This window comes from Chionomys nivalis, chromosome 26 (assembly GCF_950005125.1).
Source record: "Chionomys nivalis chromosome 26, mChiNiv1.1, whole genome shotgun sequence".
Lineage (NCBI taxonomy): Eukaryota > Metazoa > Chordata > Mammalia > Rodentia > Cricetidae > Chionomys > Chionomys nivalis.
Genome location: NC_080111.1, coordinates 12,795,293 through 12,817,180, shown reverse-complemented (window position 1 = coordinate 12,817,180; position 21,888 = coordinate 12,795,293). Strand labels below are relative to the sequence as shown.

At 38.6% G+C, this 21,888-nt stretch overlaps 1 protein-coding gene across 1 annotated transcript in view; it reads right to left on the bottom strand.

Annotated features, from left to right (window-relative positions):
• The window catches only part of L3mbtl4 (L3MBTL histone methyl-lysine binding protein 4), a 306,766-nt gene that overhangs the window by 208,875 nt on the left and 76,003 nt on the right, over positions 1-21,888 (bottom strand). Inside the window, 2 exon segments of the mRNA XM_057758331.1 lie at positions 17,567-17,679; positions 19,788-19,844. Coding sequence (XP_057614314.1) covers positions 17,567-17,679; positions 19,788-19,844 — 170 coding nt within the window.

The following is a 21,888-nucleotide window of genomic DNA, read 5'->3' as shown; positions in this document are numbered from 1 at the left end:
TAGACAGTGGCACTTTTAGGGGGTGTAGCATTGTTGAAGTAGGTGTGTCACTGTGGAGGTAGGTATTGAGCTCTCTTATATGCTCAAGCTATACCAAGTGTGGTACAAACTCTCTTGCTGCCTGTGGATCAAGAAATAAAACTCTCAGCTCCATTTCCTGCACCATGTCTGCCTGCACGTCACCATGTCTTGCCATGAAAATAATAGACTAATTTATTATTTAGTCATCCTCAATTAAATGTTTTCTTTTATAGGAGTTTCTGTGGCCATGGTGTCTCTTCATAGCAATAGAAACAAACCCTTACTAAGACACCCACATACATAAAAGAATGAAAATAGAGTTCTATCTCTTATCCTGTCCAAAATCAAACCAAAATGGCTCAAAGCCTTAATATAGAACCTGAAATTCAAACTGCTATAGAAAGGCCTGAGGAGAACACACTTCAAAATATAGGCATATAAAAAGACTTCCTGAAAAGAACTCCAATGAGTCAGAAAAAAAAATGTAAGAACTGAAAGATAGGACTGCATGAAATTTAAGTTTCTAGTGCAAAGCAAAGCAGTCAGTGGAATGAAAGGAGAATATACAGAATGAGACCAGTTCTTTGTCAACTATAAATCTCCTAGGGAATTAGTATTTAAAACTCTATGGAGAACTCAAAAAATTAAACCTGAAAAGCACAAATCATCCAGTCAGTAAAAGAGCAAATGATTTGGGTAGACAGTTCTCAAAAGAAGAAACACAATTAGCCAACAATATGGAGAAAATGTTGATCACCCTTAAATCATCACAGATATACAAATGAAAATTATAATTAGATCCAATTCCATCCCAGTTAGAATGGGTGTCATATAAAAGTCAACAAAAGCCTGAGAGGGTCTGTGGGAGAGAATACTTAGATATCATTCATAGGAATATAAACTTGTGTAGTACTATGGAAGTCAATGTCAATATTCCTCATAAACATAAATTAGTATTAGAATATGATCCAATTATAGTATTTCTGAATATATACCCAAAGGAATCTAAGTAGATGGCTAGTTCATGCACCTTCTCCACTATTGCTAGGAATCTTAGCTGGGGTCATTCTTATGGATTTCTGGAAGCTTCCCTGGCAAGATATTTCTTCCTAACCCTAAAATACCTACCCCCTTATCAAGAAGTCGCTTTCCTACTCTTTCCCTCCATCCTAATCCAACATGCCACCTAGGGCCAGCCTGCCCAGCATGCTATCTCAAGTCCCATCCCCTATCGTCCTACCCTCACCCCATCAAAGAAAAATCCACCAAGAGGACAATACAATTCTAACGGTCTATGCAACAAACACAAGGGCACCCAAGTTTGTAAAAGAAACAGTACTGGAACTAAAGTCACATATTGACACCCTCATAAAGTGATAGTGGAAGACCTTAATGCCCAACTCTTGCCAGTAGAGAGGTCATCCAGACAAACACTAAACAGGGAGTGCTGGACCTAATTGACATCATAAACCAAAAGGACTTAACAGATATTTACAGAACATTCCATTCCATACAAACACAAAAAATATGTACATCGACCTCCTAGAACTTTCACCAAAATTGACCACACAAAGCAAGTCTGAACAAACACAGGAAAATGGAAATAACATCCCACATCACATTTTACAACCATGGATTATAACCAAATATCAATAACAACAGACAGTATAGCTCTTCATGGAAACTGGACAACTCACCACTGAATAAAAAAAAGGTCAAGATAAAAAAATAGGTCAAGAAATCTAAAACAATTTTATAATTGAATAAAAATTAAAACACTACAAACCCAATCCCATGGGCCACATGAAAAAGTTAGAGAGATCTTATCTAGTAACTTAATAGCATACCTACAAGCTCTAGAACAACAAGAAAAATAAAACCCCAAAAGAGTAGATAGCAAGAAATAATCTCAGGGGGAAAAAAAAAACTCTCAGGACTGAAATTAAGAAAACAGAAACAAACAATCAAACAAAATGATTTTGAGATTCAATAGAAGGAAACACTGGTTCTTTGGGAAAAAATTAAGATTGATAAAACCTTAGCCAAATTAATTAAAAAACAGACAAGTTCCAAATTAAAGATGAAAAGGGAGACATTACAACAGACACAAGGGAAGTTCAGAGAATCAGAAGGAGATACTTTAAAATCTGTATTCTGCCCAACTAGAAATCCTAAAAGAAATTGATGAATTTTACTATATATACATATATATAGTTTTATATACATATAAACTTTATATGTATATATATAAAACCTATCAAAGTTAAAGCAAGATGAAATAAGCAATTTAAACAAACCCACAAGGCCGGGCGGTGGTGGCGCACACCTTTAATCCCAGCACTTGGGAGACAGAGGCAGATGAATCTCTGTGAGTTCGAGACCAGCCTGGTCTACAAGAGCTAGTTCCAGGACAGGCTCCAAAGCCACAGAGAAACCCTGTCTCGAAAAACCAAAAAAAAAAAAAAAAAAAAAAAAACAAAAAAACAAAAAAAAAAAAAAAACAAAAACCCAAGCTCTAGTGAAATAGAAGCATTTGTTGAACGTTCGCCAACCAAAAAAGTCCCAAGGACAGATGGATTCAGTGCAGAATTTTACCAAGTTTTCAAAAAGGAATTAATAATGCCAAAACTCCTCAAATCATTCTACAAAACCTAAACTAAAGAAACATTTTCTAATTCTTCTAACAAGGAAACAATTACCGTGATATCTAAGTTACACAAAGACACAACAGAAAAAAAAGGAAAATTTTAGACCAATATCCCTCGTGAACATAGATGAAAAAATTCTTAATAAAATACTGCCAAACTAAATACAAAAACACATCAGAAAGATCATCTACCATGATTAAGTTGGCTTCATCTCAGAGATTAAAGCAATAAAAGCAATCCACCACGTAACCACAAAACAATGTGAAAATAAAAAGCCACGTGGAAATCCCATAGGATGTGAAATGTAGGCTTTTGACAAAAGCCAGCATCCCTTCATAAAAGAAGCCCTGGAGGGACATATCTTAAAACAATAAATATGATTTGCAGCAAGCAACCAGTCAACCTCAACACAACAAATGGAAAGAAACTCAATGCATTTCACTAAAATCAGGAGCAAGACAAGGACATCCACTCTCTCCATAACTATTCAATATAGTATGGGAAGTCATAGCTAGAACAATAAGACAAGTGTAGGGAATGCAAATAGGAAAAGAAGAAGCCAAAGTATTTTCCTTTGACAATAACATGATTTTATATATGAAGGGCACTAGAAACTCCACCAAGAAACTTATAGGACTGATGAACACTTTTAGTTCTATATCAGGATACACAATTGAGAAGAGAAATCAATAACCTTCCTACATACAAGTCACAGACTGAAAGAAATCAGGGAAACAAATGTAGAATTTTCTGTTAGATATTCTTAAGTCTGATGATGAAAACTAAATTTATGTGAGAAGAAAGTGAATTTCTTTAGTCAGGATCAGGGAAAAATCTATAGCAACTAATGGCAGCTTATTCTTGAGTAGAAACGCAGAAATAGCAGCAATTTTCCTGATTTTCTTCTTTACCTGGAAAATTGGAAGCAAGAACATATAGAAAGAAAAGCTAAAAGAAGATGGTAGGAGACTCGTTCATTGGATTGATTTGGGAACTGGAGTGCAATGACAAGAATTGGGTTAGAGTTTTCTTAAAATTTCGTCAAGATGAATTTTAAGAATTCTGAGAATAAATCTTTTCCTTTGTCTACCCAGACAACGTTCTGAATTTTTGCTTGCAAAAAAATCTGTAAGTAAACAGCTCCCTAATTACCATCTCCGTGAAGTAGGGAACTCCTGGGAGACTCTGAAAAAGAAGACAAATGGCCATTGCCTTGTATCAAATAAATTTGTTTTGTTTTTCATTGCTTTCTCAATACAAGGTTTAATCCCATAACCCAAATTGGACTTGAACCTGTGGTCCTTCTACGTTAGGCTACAGACAGATGTTTGTACCAGCAAGTTTGGCTAAAGTGAAGACTCTTTATGTAATATCATTGAATTCACTCTCCAAACATACTGACTTTGAATGGTTTTTAAATTATATGTGTAGTTTATATGCACAATAGTTCCACGTATCTGTTTAGATCTCAAGGTTCATTTCAAAATTTATGTTCATATAAAACTGAGCACTTCTGTATACCCGTGAAAGCCCATCTGCTACCCTTACGAGCAAGGAAGGCTCTGGAACACAGTCTTCTATTTTCCCTGTTCACCTTTCTCCCTATCTCGCTTTCAGCTGAAGGGTTCTGAAATCAAGATGTACATAATAATCAATGTTCTAACAAACAACTCCGGTTACAAAAGTCAGTTATAAACCGTCATTTCTCACAAGACTGTTGTATGTGGCCAGTTCTTCAAGACTAGATGTTGACAGATTCAAAATGAGAGACAACATAGCTGCACGTGAATTATGACTATCAACTCGAATGGGGAATTGTTCAAATGAATCAAGAGCCATTGGCCCAAAGGTCATATTTTCTAATTTTTTCTCTGAATATTATAGTCATCTTTAAATATGATAAAGTTGGAATAAGAGAAGTTGGGGGCCATTGTTAGAGCCAGATTGCAGGATCTACTAAGTAAAGTGAAGTTTAACTGTTTTAGCACATTCAATGGGAAAAGACTAAAGGGTGGGAAAAGGGGAATCTTAGGATCCAACCCATATGTTTAAGATCCTCCTGGAACTTTTGAGTTGTGTGAGGAAGATTTACAAACTACCAATTCTTAATGGTCAACTAAGATATGCAACTAGGCTTGAGATAGACCAGGACAGAAAGGGAAAAGTATAAGAACAGGGATTTAGGAAACACAAGAGAGGCTGAAGACAGTAAAAGGCAAGAAGAAGATTCAAGAGGAACAAGTAGTAGATTCAAGAAAACAGCTAAACACAATTGCATGGCAACCAATACAACAACCCCAGTCTCTCTTAAGGGATGAGATAGAGAACCTGAAAGGGTGAGAGAGCTGATGGCTCCCATCCTCTTAACCAGATCTAACCAAAGCTTGTCACCATGGCCCACCCGCACTGAAAACCAGCTTAGAAGAATTCATTTCAATTTTAATCAATAAACTTCACTTTCTTACAACATCATAAATGGTAGGGCTCCTAGATGGACCCACTTAGACTACATATTACACATACCATACATGTTCACATACATAGACATCAAGAGACTAAATCTGAAGGTTCCTTGTTTCTACAGGACAGCAACCAAAGGTATCCAGTACTTGCAAATATAAACAAACTAAGGAATGGTATGTGCTTTTGTTCCTCTAATGATGACATCTAATCCCGGAGTCTTTGTTCATGGCCCTCACTGCATTCAAAATGACTTTCCTAGCACTGCAAGGTTTGTGCCACACACTGCTGAGCAGATCGAAGTGTTTTCTCCATTTCCCCAACCACACTGGGAAGGCAGTCTCCAAGACACAGTCTTGCCCCTAGGGCCATATTTCCTGGAATGATCTGTTCTACTCCGGGGTATTCAGTACACAAAAGCTATTGCTAACGCATTATGCTTCGTCACTTCTACTTTTTACTCAATATTTTGGTCAACAGTATGGCAGTGAGCAAGAACCAGGTTGTGATGGTTATGCTAATTGCCAATTTGACAGGATTTAGGATTTCATGGGAGACGATCCTCTGAGCATGCCCATGGGGTATTATCTATTTCCTAGCTGGAGGCCTAGACTGTGTAAATGGAGAACGGGGAAGTGGACAGCAGCAGCAGCAGCAGCAGGAGAAGCAGCAGCAGAGGAACAAGAACAGGAGGAGGAGGAACAGCAGAAGGAGGAGAAGCATCAGCAGCAGGAACAGGAGCAGCAGCAGCAGCAGCATTCATCCCTTTCTCTTCCCTTCTCCTGCCTCCTGCAAGCCCTGCCTCCTTGAGCTCCCTACCATGAAAGACCACACCTTTAAGCTAGGATCCAGAATAAGCCCTTTCTCCTTGAAGTTGCTTTAGTGAAGGTATTGTGTCATAATAGCAACGGGAAAAAAAAAAAAAACTAAGACAGAAATTGATTCTAGGAAGGAGACGACTGCTATGACAAATTTGACTGTGTGTTTCTTGAAGCCCTGGACCTGTCTATGTAAGAAAGTGGAAGAGTTTGCTTCTTTGGGCTGGAAAGCACCGAGTACCCTGATGCAGTTTGCTGGGCTATTCTGATGCGAGTTGGGAAGAGAGTGATGCCAAGAGAAACGTACGCAGCACAAGTCCAACTCATAAATTTTCAGTCAGAAAAATGGTCCCTGTCAGAAAATAGACTGGGGATATTCTTCTGATACCTTGGCTATGAATTTTGCCGTATTCTTCTCTGTCACTCAGTTACTTGAGTGGAGTTGAATTTAAAGATAATGGACTCATTTTCTAAACAGAAGAAAGATATGTGAATAACACCGAGTTTCAGACAAGGCAAGGCATTGGGACAATAAAAAGTGATATGAAGGCACAACCCTATCCATGAAAGGCACCAAACATGGAAAGATGCAATCACCTAAACTAATAATAAAGCTGAAATTGTTTCTTCCTCCTCAAAAGCACCTGCCTCGCCAAGTATCTCCCAGGGTTAGGATATAGAGCTAACACAACTGTGGTCCAGATGGGCCAGGTTCCATCTCAAGTTGGCATCATCCCAAGTTTGCAGCATTAACCACACAGTACTAATTTTTGAGGAGGTTATAGAGAACAGATAAAGGCCAGGTGACACGTTGTAGGGTACAGATGACCGCATGGATGGCACAAGTGACCATTTTATGAAGCTGGGAAGATGAAGCCTAAATTGCAATGGAGACAACAGGATACTGGAGATGCTTGGACCACGGGAACTCTATAGAAGACAGCTGAAGGCATGGGATAGAGCTGACCTAAGGGGTCATTTGTGCGTACTGAAGGCATGGGATAGAGCTGACCTAAGGGGTCATTTGTGTGTGCTGAAGGCGTGGGATAGAGCTGGCCTAAGGGGTCATTTGTGCGTGCTGATGGCATGGGATAGAGTTGGACCACTGAAGCTTCCTAAGACCCTCGGAAGTCAGTCAGTTTCCTCATGACCCTCAGATGTCAGACATGGAACTGAAGGATTTGGTGTTATGATGTTGGATTTTCCCTAGTCATTCTGTGTTATGCTATGGGTCATGGTTTTATTATAAGAACATTTATTCTGTGTCATTCATGACAAGTTGGAAGTGTGTTGTTTGGTTTTGACTTTATAGGAAGTCATAGTTAGGAGCCTTTAGGTTTTCTTTTGAGACTGAGTCTCACTAGGTAGCCACCGCTGGCCTAAAACTTGCTATGTAGATCAGGCCAGCCTAGAACTCACAGAGATTGTCACCTGCCTCTGTTTACCAAATGCTGGGATTAAAAGCATGTGCTACCAAGCCCAGCCTATGATTTTGGAATTTCAAATGTTAGAAATGTTACTGACTATAGGAATTGCAATATTGGACAAATGGATTTTATATTATTGTAAAATGGCTATGAGTCTATAAGAACAAAAGGTAGGTTATGTCTTAAAAGTGATGTGTGTTGGGTATCAGGTTGACAAACAGAGTTATGATGGCTAAGTGGTGACCGTCAACCTGACAGACTTCAGAAGACTTCACACAGAAGAAGGACCTTAGTGCATGTGTTTGGGACATTATCTTGATTCTAGCAATTACTTGGAATTCTAGAATCACCTATTATTGGCATTCCCTGGCTGAGATCCTACACTGCTACAAGCAGAGAAAGGGCACTGAGTAGCAGCGGCAGCAGCATGTGTCACTCTCCGTTCCTGATTGGAGAAGCCATGTGACCAGATGCTTCAAACTCCTGCCATTTTGGATTCCACTTCATCATGAACTCTACCCTCAAATTTTAAGCCAGAATAAGCTTTTGCCATCAAGAAACTAACACCTCTGATCCCCCAAAGATGTCTCCATCCTAATCTCTTGGGTCCTGGTGAAAATGCTGCTCTGCATGGCAAGAGGGATCTTGCAGGGGATTAAATAAAGGCTCCCAACAAAGGAGTTACCCAGCATTACCCAGGAGGCTCAAAGGAATCGCAGTGCTCATCATGGGTAGGGAGGAGGGTCAGAATTTTGGTCTGAAGATGTCAGTGCACTGCAAGCCTTCCATACAAAGGAAGGGACCTAAAACCAAAGAATAAAGCAGACACTAGAAGTTGGAAAGGGCAAGGAAAAGGAGCCCTTCCTGGAGCTTCCAGAAGGAGCTGGACTTACTGAGAGTTGATTTTAATCTCCCAAAGACCTCTGACCTAACACAATATAATATCGCAAAATCTGAGTCATTTCAAGCCACTAAATTTATGTTGGTTTATGACAGTAGCAACAGAAACATTATATAACTACAACTTGAATATAAATCATGTATCACTAACGGCCTTTTCACAGAATAATCTCTGCCTAGGTCTATTATCCTTTCTTATATTACAAGAAAGGGCCCCTGTTTTAGAATGCATTGGGGAAGCTCGCGATTGTGCCTAGCCAGTCAGTCTTGGAGTAGCTGGGCTCAGTTATTTATTTTGGGGAGATATTCCCCCAGGGTAAGAACAGAGGGCTGTAACGTAGGATGTGAGAAAAAGAGGCACCGCTCAGTATAATGAGTTTAGTGTCAGTGTGAGTAAGGGCATGAGAGATGTCAGAACAGCAGCTGGGTGGAAACAGCACCTCTGGAGGCTCGGCACAACCACAGGCAACGTGTGAGTCTCCTCCAAAGTGAAACTCAGCAAAGCCTCTCTTTGTTCTGAAGGAGCACTCTCGTCCTGCACAGGGTCTCGTGGCACGTACGGAATGGAAGCCTCACTGACAGCAGGTCAAGGGGCTTATACATTTTGAGCAAATGTGCAGTTGTGAATGAAATAATAGAAAGCACAGCTTGTCTTCCTAGTTTAAGAACGGTTAGAATGAAATGGGGTCCTTATGCGAGTACCTGTTAACCCCATAACACAAACCCAATCAAGTATCTGTCCATGTCCGTGTCCACCTTGCAACGGTGTAATCTGCAGCAGTCCTGAGACACTCTGAGGGCCACGTGACCCCAAGCAAAGGCTGCAACGCAAGTGTATTTTATTTAAGAAGTTTCTCCACGGGCAGAGCTCAGCACAGAAAGCTGTGAACTGTTCTATTTCTAGTCTAGCCTCATGACTCAGAGGAAGCCTCCAGGCGAATAATCATGCCAGACACTTGCGTGGTCTCTCAGGACAGCTGGTAGCATGGAAATTAGTACGAGGGGGCTCCTACGAAGGCTTGTCAATTTACCTCCACGGCAGGCATGAATTCAGCTGTCTGGCCTCTGTTCCTGTCCTAAGGACAATAACTTTAACCAGAGTTTGGAAGATAACACTCTCCCCACATTTGTTGGAAAGAATACGGTTCTAGTTTGTAAGTGAGCCTACCCTGTGAATGATTACACATCATTTTGGGAGATGGGTGTATTCACATTGAAATTCAAATTATGGGTAAGAATCGTTTTACTTTGGGAAAGATACATTTCTTTTAAAACTATAACTTCTCAATGACAAAGCAGACATCTTATCTTACACCTTTTTTTTAACTGAAAAACATATTTAAGACTAGATTGAAAGCAAAAAGTAGGTGTGATTTGGTTCAATAATCAAACAGAAGATACGGCACAAGAATATAGTTTTCTATGCTGCAGATGACAATGCTTCATCTCATCATCCAATCAACACGGTGTCTATTAAGACAGGTTGGCAGATTACAGACTATAGGCCAAATGAGGTCCTGTTGCCATCTGTTCTTGCTTATACCACAAGTTAAAAGAGGCTCTAACAAAAAGTACATTGTATTGCATGTGAGTATACTGTGGGACCCAGGAGCAGGATCATCCATCCCTTTGGATACTGTCAATGGGGACACAGAACACATGATTCACCACAAGATTGCAAGTAAGGGCTCTATGGCCCTTCACAGAAAATATGCTGCCCCTGGATTAGAAGCGTGGGCTACAGAACCAGGACACCAGTGTCCTGCACTGTGATCCCTGGTTATTTAAGCTCCCTGAGCCAGCACCCTCCGCTTCATGCACAATACAGGGTGACTGCAAGTGTACAGTATGTGCCGGGCAGTCATAGCCTCCTGGAAGGCACGCATCATAAGCATTATGACAAGTGCTGTTTATAATAATCACTCTTGCACTAACGCTTCTTCAATAGGTGAGACACTCTACCTGCTTCAACTTTTTTGAACATTGTGGTTGACACTAATTTATAGTTTCATCAGAACTAAAAACTATCTTCTCATTAATTGCTCATCTACTTTTGAAAAGTGTCTCAGTCTTCTTCCCAGATGGAGACAGTCATCAATTATTGTGACACAGTAATGGCCATTAATTATGAGTTTACAAACTCAAAGAGCGGTCATTTTTATAAAGGTGGTATCACCTCCTATACGCATGTTTCAAAACTGTTTCAAGGAATGCATTCCAGCAAGAAACTTTCGCAAAGGAGATGACCCATTCTAGAGCTTTCTCCCTCCTTGACACTTGAAGCAGAACTCCCAGAGCTCAAGTGCAGGTAACTGTTAACTAACTGAATGCTCGCTGACTTACATTTGCACTTCCTTATTTATTGCATCTAAAGATTATTTGACTCAAATAATCTTTTCAGTTTCATAGTCTAATCTAAGATCCAAAAAAAATTCTAGTCATGTAATTGAACCACTTACCATGACAACTTCCCCTGATCATAATGCCTTTATTTCATTTAGAAACACCGCAAATACACCAGTTAATGTATTAAATATAAAAAGGCTTGCAGAAGAGACTCAATTTATTAATCATTCAGAAGAAGTTCCTAAAACATCTATTTGGAATTCATTTATAATTTATTTCACAGCTTATCTTCAGTTCCCACGGGGCAAATATTTATCATATATTAGTCTCTTTTAAATCCCCCTTTGTATTTTCTCATAGATAAATATTCTTTGCCCCCAAATAGAGTCTAAACTTCCTCAAAGCACCCATCAATCTACTGTAGTTTAATGCGCATTTCCTGACGAGATGACAGTAATGGGCTTTTGGCTATAGCAGAGTGCAGTGTGCAGTCAAACAAAAGAATAATTACTAAATATAATGGTTAGCTATAAATTGAACAAGAAGCACTGAGTCCATCATAAATATTTATTAGAGAGTAGCCATGGTAATTAACAAGCCCAGTCAAGATAAGGGGGGAAATGTCGCTTTAATATCTAAGCATGGCAAATAAAACCTCACAAGTGACCTCCTGGAAGGGATACAGTTGGCCAAATGGATAGTCTTAGAGTGAAAACCAGACAGCTGGCCTGAGAGTGGAGTGAACTGAAAAGACATGGCCTTGAATCTAGCTGCTGACCATCTCATCCCTGAAGCAGTGACAACCTAAGTCTCCATAGCTGATCCCTGCTACCAACTAAAGTCAAAGTGTAGAAAATGTTTGGCTCGGTGCTCAGCCCTCTGACATGATGTTGATGTTGCTTAAGCTTTCCTCACTGAAACTTCTTCAGAGAGCTGCTGTGAAGACACAGCCGTGAGTATGTGCTGAGGGCCCAGAGTCCAGCACCAAGTTCACATTCGCCAGCACAGGGTTTGTTCTGTTAGTTCAGTTTCCAGAACTCCTGGAATCTTTGCCACAGCATCTGCTCTGATCCTTCTGCAAGCTGCTATCATGACTACATACCAGTGGAGTAACATTACGGAATTAATTGCAAAGGAAGAGAGAGCCAGAATAATTGGTCAAACCCAGATCAATCTGCGGCACTTCTCAGCACGTTCTGCAGAATTAGATTTCCAACAGAGGATTAACTAGGAAGGGTTGAGAATGAGGAAAAGAGCTTGGGTATTTTCAACTGATAGTCAGAGCCGCAAGGTACAACCAATGCTATTCCTCCTTCAAGCCTCCATCCACATGGATAGTGTCTACTATGGGCCAGTAACTAAAAATTACTAGAAAGATATTGACTTTGGAGGAAAAAAAATCACAGAATGAAGTGATCAACACATCAATAGAGCAATGTAGGAATTACTGAGATAAGAAACCAAAAGTTTCAAATGCTTTCTCACCTGCCAAAGACCTTCAGCCTCTGTGTGCAAGAGTTCAGAGAAAGGACCCAGCCTCATCTTAATAGCTTTGTCTTCTGGGGGGATATTAAAGAATAGATTTTGAGTTAAATTTTTTGATCCTTGTGTCTTGTCAGCTCATGAATATAACCTGTACCTCAAGAGGCAAGATAAATATTTAACATTCTGAGGGTGTGGAAGAAGAGAAGTAGACAGTAGAAGGTAAAAGCAAGCTCTGTCAAAAGGCAGGCAGCAATAAAGAGGATAAGACTATGTGTGATGTCTCAAGACATTTAAACATATTCCAACACTGGTACATTTTGATAGACTGCATACTTCATAAGGTAGCCACTTGTATAAACATGTTTGAATTAAACTCTAAAATCCTAAAGGCCTTATTCCATGTCTAGTTCCATATAGATAACAATTATGGCTTCAGTACTTTCACAGGTACTATATATTCTTCAATTCTTTTTCCTCCAATAAGGACAAACAATTGTCATGAATGAAAAAGAGTGAGAAGAAATATGAAATAAAAATGAAATGTTGTTTGGCAATGATTAGCTAAATGTTAAATGTTCAAAAGATTTTAAAAGCTTAATGCTGAGATGGTAAATGAGAAATACAATAAATTCACTTAAAGTGATAAAATTTTTCAATTTACATTTTAAGATAATACATAGGCTAATTCAATATGTTCACATAATAAGGCAGCAACAAATGATCAAGTACAAACCAGAATACGTTTCGTAGGACCATCAATAAAAGAGTCCTTTAATAAAGATCTAGATCGTTTTTGTAAGTTATTAAAACTGAAATGCAATCAATTTAAAATGAGAGCTAACAACTAAAGATGACAGTTACAAATGTGAAACCATTGCAGAGCCAATATGAGAAGCAGTGTATTTCCACCCTGAGTGCCAAGAAGTAAACAATAATAAGCCAAAATGAGGCCTTGAATACTACACTTAAAATGAAATTTAAGATACATAATTGGTGAGGGACAATTGTCTATCTTCTGTCATTTATGTTTTAAATAAGTGCTGATTGGCCAATAGCCAGGCAGGAAGTAGAGGCGGGACAACCAGACAGGAAGTAGAGGCGGGTCAATGAGAACAGAGAATTCTGGGAAGAGGGAAGCTCCCTCTAAAGTCCTACCCAGATATAGTCTAAGGAAGATGTGACCTACCCTGCTGAAAAAGGTACCGAGCCATGTGGCTAACACAGATAAGAATAATGGGCTAATGTAAGTTATAAGAGTTAATAAGAAGCCTGAGCTAATGGGACAATCGGTTTATGATTAATGTAGACCTCTGTGTGATTTCTTTGGGACTTAATGACTGTGGGAACCGGTCAGGACAGAAACCCCCAACAATACATAATGATTACAAGGCATTATGGAAGACAAGAGCAACTTGGTTCCTGAATACACTTGTTATTTCATTTGTCATAACAACAAAGAATCCTACCATGTGTACTACTATAAAGTGAACTATTCAAATTAAAGATAAAGCAAATGAAATAAAATCTCCTTTAAATTGTTAATAACTGACTTTGAACAAATATGTTTTTTAATAGAATGTTCATTAAAGCAGTTTACATCACTGGTTTTATTACTATGAAAACACACTGTGCTGGAATGCAGAATTGTCTTTAACTGTTATTCCTCACAAGATACAACAAAGACAAGCTGACAAGTGCTTTATGCTCTCCATATAAAGATGATCAAACACTTTCATTTTAGGGAGATTTCATTTTTCCTGTTTCATCTTCCTAAAATATGTGTCTTCATCAAGGACAACACAGAAATCTGTTCATCAAGTCTTAATTCAGCCCTAACTTTTATCCACAGTGGCCAAAACACATTTTATTTTCTTACATCAAAAGCAGAAAACAAAGACTCATAGAAATTATGACAATAATTTCAAGAAAAGGTTTGGTAATGGGAACAAAAAGAAGACAAAATCTATTATTTAAGGAAGAATGTACAGAATATCCAGGAAGAAATGTCTTAGAGTCTCCCTCAATGATGGTCTTATCCAATGCAGAGATTACACACAAATACACAAGAACATGGGAAGAGAAAGGTAGGCTGGTAGAGGTTTGTTGTGGAATAATCTTTTTGTACACTGTGAAGATGTGTCACTCTGATTAGTTTAATAAAAAACACTCAATAGCTAGGCAGAAATTCCAGGCAGAGAGGAAGCTGGAAGAAGAAAGGCAGAGTCACCAGCCAGACGGAGAGGAAGCAGCAAGTTAAGTACAGAAAAAGGTAACCATGCCATGTAAAAGAACATAGATTAAAAGAGCAGGTTGGAAACAAGCTTAACCTATTGGCTGAGCTTTCATAATTAATAAGTCTCTGTGTCATTATGGGGGAGCCAACAGTTCAGACAAAAATAAGTCCGACTACAAATAGCATTCAATGTAGGGCACGTAAAATTTCCACATAAGACCTAAGAAAGCTTAAAAAAAAAAAAGGTTACAAACACAAAAGTACAGAGCCAAACATCTCCTATGTGGGCTGTATTGCTTCTCCTGGCCGGTTAAGCCACCAGCAAGCCATGAGCTAAGCTGCACAGTGGTTTAAAGTTTTGTTCATTCACACAAAAAAGGTTACAGGTACACGGTAAAGAAGGTTCATGTAAAAAAAGAAAAACCTACGAATAGGTTATAATATGTTTAACAATGTGCATAGCCTTAGGGGCAAAGGTAAAAGGGTATAGCAGTCATAAAAACAGAAACAGTTTAAAAACAATAGTATAGTCTTTAAAGACTGAAGTGAAATAATAAAATAAAGAATAAGTCACATAAAGATGAGAAGTATTATAATGCAGGGAGTTTGGACCTTAAAAGGTGCTTTGTTATTTTGAACTTTTGAATGCTAATGAACAGACAACAGCTGCTGAGAGACATTGGATTGTGGAAGGAACTGATGAATTAAACTTACCTATACACGTCAAAAATGCCTTAAATTCAAAATGGAAGTAAAAAAAACTGTATTATATTGGGGGAAGAGATTATGCTTTTGTTTCCATGGGAAATGAAGGGCTGTGGATTCCTTCCTGGTTAATAGAGATTTGACTAGGTGCAACAGAGACCTTCTGGGTGTCTTGGCTACAAATATAGGGGAGGAAGTAAAGAAAGACTACAGGATAGGTGATATGTAAGCTGATGCCTTTGCATGGAACAACTCAGAAATGAGATGAGACTTGATAAATCTTGCTGGCTACAGAATCCCAGTGACTTATTATTACATGTCATCCTTTCATATGGACTGATAGAGATTTATATTATGATTTGGTTATGCAGTTCAAATGGACTTATGAAGTTGACAGATGCATTTTAACCTGCTCAAGCAGTACAAAGAAAATTATCTTTAACTGATTCATGCAAAGGTACATTCCATACTTGTGTTAATGCAGATATGTATGCTTATGTGTTTTCAGAGCAAGATGATAAGACATCAACAAAAGCAGGTGGCCCGGGTGATCTATCCTCTTAGAGGGCCTCTGTTACAATTTCTTCAGAGTTATGCATCCAGCATAGCTTCAAGATTGCTGGCTGAGATGGTCTAGCCTCACAGGCTATTCTAGCCAAGACTTGATGATTATGCCAGTTTTCCCAGGGTCCCCCGGAGATCTCATCACCCCCAGACAACAAGAAGCAGTCTAGAGAACACAATGCCCACATTCCCAAGAGCTAGGGTGGGTGGTATTTGGTCTTTCTGTGGATTACGGATGTTACTCCTCATTTAGGATGGATGGTTACAAATTGGTTTTGGTTATGGTCAGGAAGAAAGCAAAACAAAGGAGATTAGATTCAAGGGTCTCTTTTGAAAAGGGAAAATAGGGGATATAGTATAGAAATGATGGGATAAAAGAGTGGATTATTGAGACTACTTTTGAACAATCACTAGTCTCAGACATTTTACATTGGTATGGATTTTTTTATATTGATACTAATTTAGGATTATTTTTGTTACACTGTATATATGCTTCTACTTTTGTTTAACATTGTATCTATTCAGCTCATTTAAGAATGTAAACTTTTAGTACTTGAAAGTTATTTAGGATAATAAAACATACACTTTAGGTAGATTTTCAGTATTATACAGAGATATATATTTAGATAGATAGGTGATCTTTTAACACTTCAAAGATTTACAGAATATTACATTTAAAATGTTATAATAGGATAAGACTTTTCATGACAATGTGATACATCTGCTCTTGGAAGCACGAATTTACTTCAAAAATAGATGATGGGCATTGAAAAACCTCCAATTGGAGTTTATTTTCTTTGTGGCAAAAGCTAACCATTTGTGCAAGAAAACGCCCTTGCCTCAACTACTGACATTTTGCTGTCCAAACTGGACACAAAAGAAAGTGATTGTCAAACACTGCCAAAACAAGGTACGACAGTCATTCGAAATTCCTGCCTCACAGGAAAGTCTGCCAGATATTTTGGTCTTTGGACGTAAGATGGAAGCCCCAACATTGCAGAGGAATCTTGGGTGATTATCCAAGAAGCCTGACGTCTTTGTTATTTCTATAGTTTTAGATGTTGTTTGGTCTGCACTTTCTGTTTACTCAGATAATATTATATCCTTCTTGGATCTTTGATGGGGTTGAATACTAGAAAGTTATAGTTTTCCTTAGTCAAGATTGAAAGTAAATTAGGTATAAAACTCTGGAATCATCAAGAGGGGAGAGTTAATAGAGTATTTTCTCTGAATTTGCCAAATACAAATGGACTAGACATTGTGAATGTAATTCTTACTTGATAATTGTTCTTACTGTATATAGTTTCATTTGTTTAAGTTAATACCTTTCCTTTCTATTTGGACAATATCTGATAATTGTTTTATTGTATATACTTTTACTTTGTCAGAGTTAAAAACCTTTCCTTTTTATTTAGAGAAAAGGGAATAAATGTTGTGGAACAATCCTTTCTTATACTGTGAAGATGTGTCACTCTGATTGATTTAATAAAAAGCTGAACAGTTAATTAGCTATGCAGGATTTCCAGGCCAAGAGGACACTAAGAAGAAGAAAGGCGAGTTGCCAGCCTGATGGGGAGGAAGCAGTTGGGCAGTACAGAACAGCAGTAACCAAGCCACGTAAAAAAATGTGGACTAAAAGCGATGGGCTAATTTAAGTTATAAGAGCTAGTTAGAAAGAACCCTAATCTATCGGCCAAGCTTTCATAATTAATTATAAATCTCCAAATCATTACTGGGGAGCTGGTGGTCCTGACAAAAAAGACCTACAATGGAGGTTTGAAAGCCTCAGGGAAACCATTACGTTGCATCCTTGCAATCACTGAGATCAATTTATAAAGGCTTTTCTCCATTGAAAACTACTCTGCATTAGAACTCAAAACCAATGAAGATAAAGGTGATGGCAACATGGCGGAAGCAGAAGAAATACTGGATGGGTCAATCTAACAGGTGAAGATGTACCTTCACTCTGTGATCATCAACATCTATAATGGTGGTGACATGAAAGAACCGGGGGTTCTCTTTGTCCACAGCTTCCAGCTTCGTGTTTGGCAAAAAGCCATGTAGCGCGCCCTCTGCGGAATCACAGGGCAACAAGTCAGTGAAAAGCCAGTGAGACTGGCTTCTGCAACGCTGTCCCCAGGATCACAGTTTGGTGTAAACACACCTATCTTTAACAAAGTTGAGATTTGTTTTAAGAGTGCACAGGACTTTATGCGTTTTTTCAAACAAGTGTTATAAAAACTTATGAGAAGAAAGAAAGATTTTTGGCCCTTTTCAAAATAGCTATAAAAAAGATTCACAAAGGTTCAGTTATGAATTTATCAGCCATCACGATAAGGTTAGAAAGGTTCTTACTACAGCGTCTGCTTTAGTTTAGACTTTTTCTGTAATTAATATAAAATAAGATAATGTTTGTTATTCTCGCTGTCCACTTAAACTGTGTAGCTTAAGAGGCAATTTATTTATTTAGCAAGTCACTCAAAAGCTAAACATGTTTTATAAACTTAAATTTTAAGATATTCTTAGAGAAAAGTTGCTTAAAATTCACTTCAACACTCACTTAAAATTTAACCATGATGTAGGTTAAAATCATATGATATTCTTTCATGATCTTACCTACAAAATTAGGCTTATGTCTTAAAATATTTGGGATCAGGAAGCCACAATGATAAAAAATAGAAGCAATAAAGAAAATAGGATGGGAAACCCATTGGGTCCAGGAAGTTGTTGTCCTAAGAAAATTCAACTGTCAAAAGTCAGACTACTCCAACAGTTTTTATAGGCAAGCAGAAGGTATCACTTCAAAAGCTATGAAAAATGTTCAGCTGACTTTATGTGAGAAAGTATATTGAGTTCCTCAAGTCTAGAAGTGGCAGTAGGAAAATAAAATTCTATTAATGTGTGAGCAATAAACAGTTAAGCCATTCTCGAGTATCTGGTAGACCTCACCACAGCTTCTATGGGTGAATATTTTCTTTTGAAATCATTCTTATATCTACTACATGGACTATGCCAATATAATTGGCTCTCTAAAAGAGCTAATTGTCTCCCCAAGATCACTATCCTCCACAAGGAATGTAATCGCTTAGGACTGTAGATGTCAAATACATGTATTTGAGCAGGTCCAAAATCCACTAGAACCTAGAAGTGTCTTGGTAACTAAACATTTCCATCATGTTATTGTCTTGAATCTTTCCTCTAGGAAAATCAAATGAGACTTAGAAAAATGTCAAGAGAGAACAGGAAGCTACCAGACGTTAGGCTCGTTTGCTGGCTGAAGCTCAGCAGCCTCAAAATTCCCTCAGTTCAAGATCCCCAGACTTCTTTCTCTGTGTGCCTCTTACCCTCCATCCAGACATTAAACCCTTTCCTAGAGAAATAAAACTGCATTTTCTTTCAAATCTCATCTAAGCCCCCAGATAAATACAAATATATAAATAAACAAGGATACCTAATATATAACAGTCTGATTAAAAATAGGCCTTTAATCTCAGCACTCGGGAGGCAGAGGCAGAAGAAACCCTGTGAGTTCGAGCCCAGCCTGGTCTACATAGAGAGCTCCAGGACAGTCAGGGTTATATGGAAATACTATCTCAAAAAATCAATAACAAACAAACAATCAGAAAGAGGGAAGTTGAGTTGGGAGGAGACAGTTAAATTTGAAAAAGAATAGTGTTTTAGAAGTCACTAACTTAGAACACCAATATTTCCCAATTGCATCACTTCTGCATGAACAATGTTTTACAAATCAATTTCTGCCCAGTTGAACTCTTACTAAATAGACATGTATAAATCTGAACTATAGACATCGGTGTTCTCATAACTGTCAGAACAAATATTGACCTCACAAAACACGACAATCCCCTGCCTCAGCTATTTGATAATGTTACCATCACAATCCAAACAGTCCCAGACAAAAGCACACAAATTTAGAGTCCTTACCTCAGCAGGGCCTGAATTCTCCGCCAACAGTGGCTGGTGGGACTTCTGGTTAGAGACTCGGGGTCCTTGCTGGAATATAGGGACAACAGCCAATAAGTACCAACTTTGTATCATTAACTAAAAACAAAACAAGTTGGTTATGAAATTATCACCTAGATTTAAGAGCTAGTATCATGCAGAGGGGCAGGAAGGCCACCTAAGACTCCGCAAATGCTAACAGGAGGCAACCACAAGGAACTCTCCATGTTGAAAATCCTGGCAGGCACCGCATTTGTCTGAGTAGCTTCCAGATATTCTGTTCAGCAAAACTTTTCTGGAACAGGACAACCTGAGAAACACACACACACACACACGAAGATTCCTTATAGATCCCCATGTGCTATAAAAAGCTGTACTAGTGCCATTACCTGAAGGCCCACTCTGTCAAGTCAGAATTTTATATTTCTTGCCCCAGTCTTATGCTAAGCTCTGGAGAACTAAAGCAAAAGTGCCCAGACACTTGTTTGCTACTTCCTTCATTTACTCATCAAGGTCGGGTGGTTTTGTCAGTACTTGGTAGACCTAATGAGAGCCAAGACGCTAAGATTCCCTAGAGTCAGACTTCTTAGCACCCTGACCAAACCCAGCATTAGCCACCTGATGTTGTGCCTTGACTGTGAAGAAGAACTCTGAGAACCTTCTCAGCCCCTCCAATAATTCTATCCCTGGTTGCATTCTATTGCTGCTATTAAATCTGCATAAGTACAATGTTCCAAAATAGCTATATTTATCATTGCATTTCATTCTCTTTGTTTAGGGTTCCTGAGACTTCACAAGCTGCAACCCTAGTGATGCTCTTGTGTCCTGGTCCTGAAGCCTAGGAGGACTCGTAGGAGGCACACATGGTAATCAGCCCACCACTGATCAAAAATACATGCATAACAGATGTTTAAATACATATGCATATATTTATATATACATGTTGGGCATATCTTAAAACAACCTGTTTTTGTAAGTTCTTTTGGCTGAGTATTTTGATACTTTTGAGGTCATTGTTCTTTTATTGGCTGCCCCATCAGAGATGTACTGATAATGTGTTAGTCTCATCTTCTCTTCCTTTTCAGCAATAATTACATTTATTTATCAGCTCCATCTTTACATTCTCTCATCATTTCACTAATATTACTCTTATCCAGTTAGTTTTGCTTCAAAGTTGTTTTGGTGAACTGAATTGCAAAATGTTTATTTTCATTTTAATTAATGAAAATATTTCATATTATAAACCTATCCTTGTCGCCTCTGAACACAGTATTAGAAAATTCTATACACTTGTATGAATAAAGCACACTTTTCACCATACTCACAAAAAATTACAGTCCAGTTGAATTATTGTCCATGTGTGTATGAGATATTCCAACTGATGAATGGTTGTGTTTAAATATTTTAAATATCAATGTTTGTTCCATGTAAGTAAGCCCAACACATGGATAAGATCAGTTTCAGACTCTTAATAGGGGGATCCTTAACTAATTTTTTTTCTCCAGAAACCTTAGCAGAAACATATTTTAGCCCCTGTAGCATTCTTCTGAAAATACAGGAATCGTAAATAGTTAGGACAAGTCCTTACAGCATCCCTCACTTCCTGGTCTAGGTGACCCTCCCGTAGAAGTATGACAACCATCATTATACCTAAAGACAATGAGAGACTCAAAACCCATAGGTGTGCTAGACAGCAATGTTAAAACGATGGACAGCAGCTCCATTTAATAAACCAGCAGTAAGAGGGGTCTTCAGGGGATGAGCGGATTCAGTCAAGACAGAGGGAATGTAGATTACAGACACAGGTGTTAGATGGGCAAAACAGCACAATAGCACCAAGAAGCATAAGCCATGGGTACCACCAACATAAAGTCGCCTACAGAAAACATCGTACAAGGAAATGAAGTGCTCCATGGTCTGCCCTGTAGAAGAACCCCAAGCTTTGTTCTTCGAGGAAGAAAGAGAGGCCTGCCATTTTCTGTGATTTATCCACAGAGAAACAACTAGAAGTGAGATCAAAGCTGGGCTTCTGTCTTCTGACCCAATGCTTGGAAGGTTATTGAGTGCTGTGGGCCGCTGTGCAAGAGAAATCACTGAGAAAACAGGAATTGTGTTAGCAGCAACTAAGCTCTGGCTGGCTCATCTCTTCGTCCTAACAGCCTGGACTACCCACAGAAGGCCAGCAGACACCACTATTCATCGCTCTGTTATGGATTTTGGAAGGAAATGAAAGAAGTATGGTGGCTTATCCCAGTGTGCTGGCCTCTGACAGGAAAGTCTGAAACAGAAGTCTGTGTGTGTGTGTATGTGGGGAGGGCTGG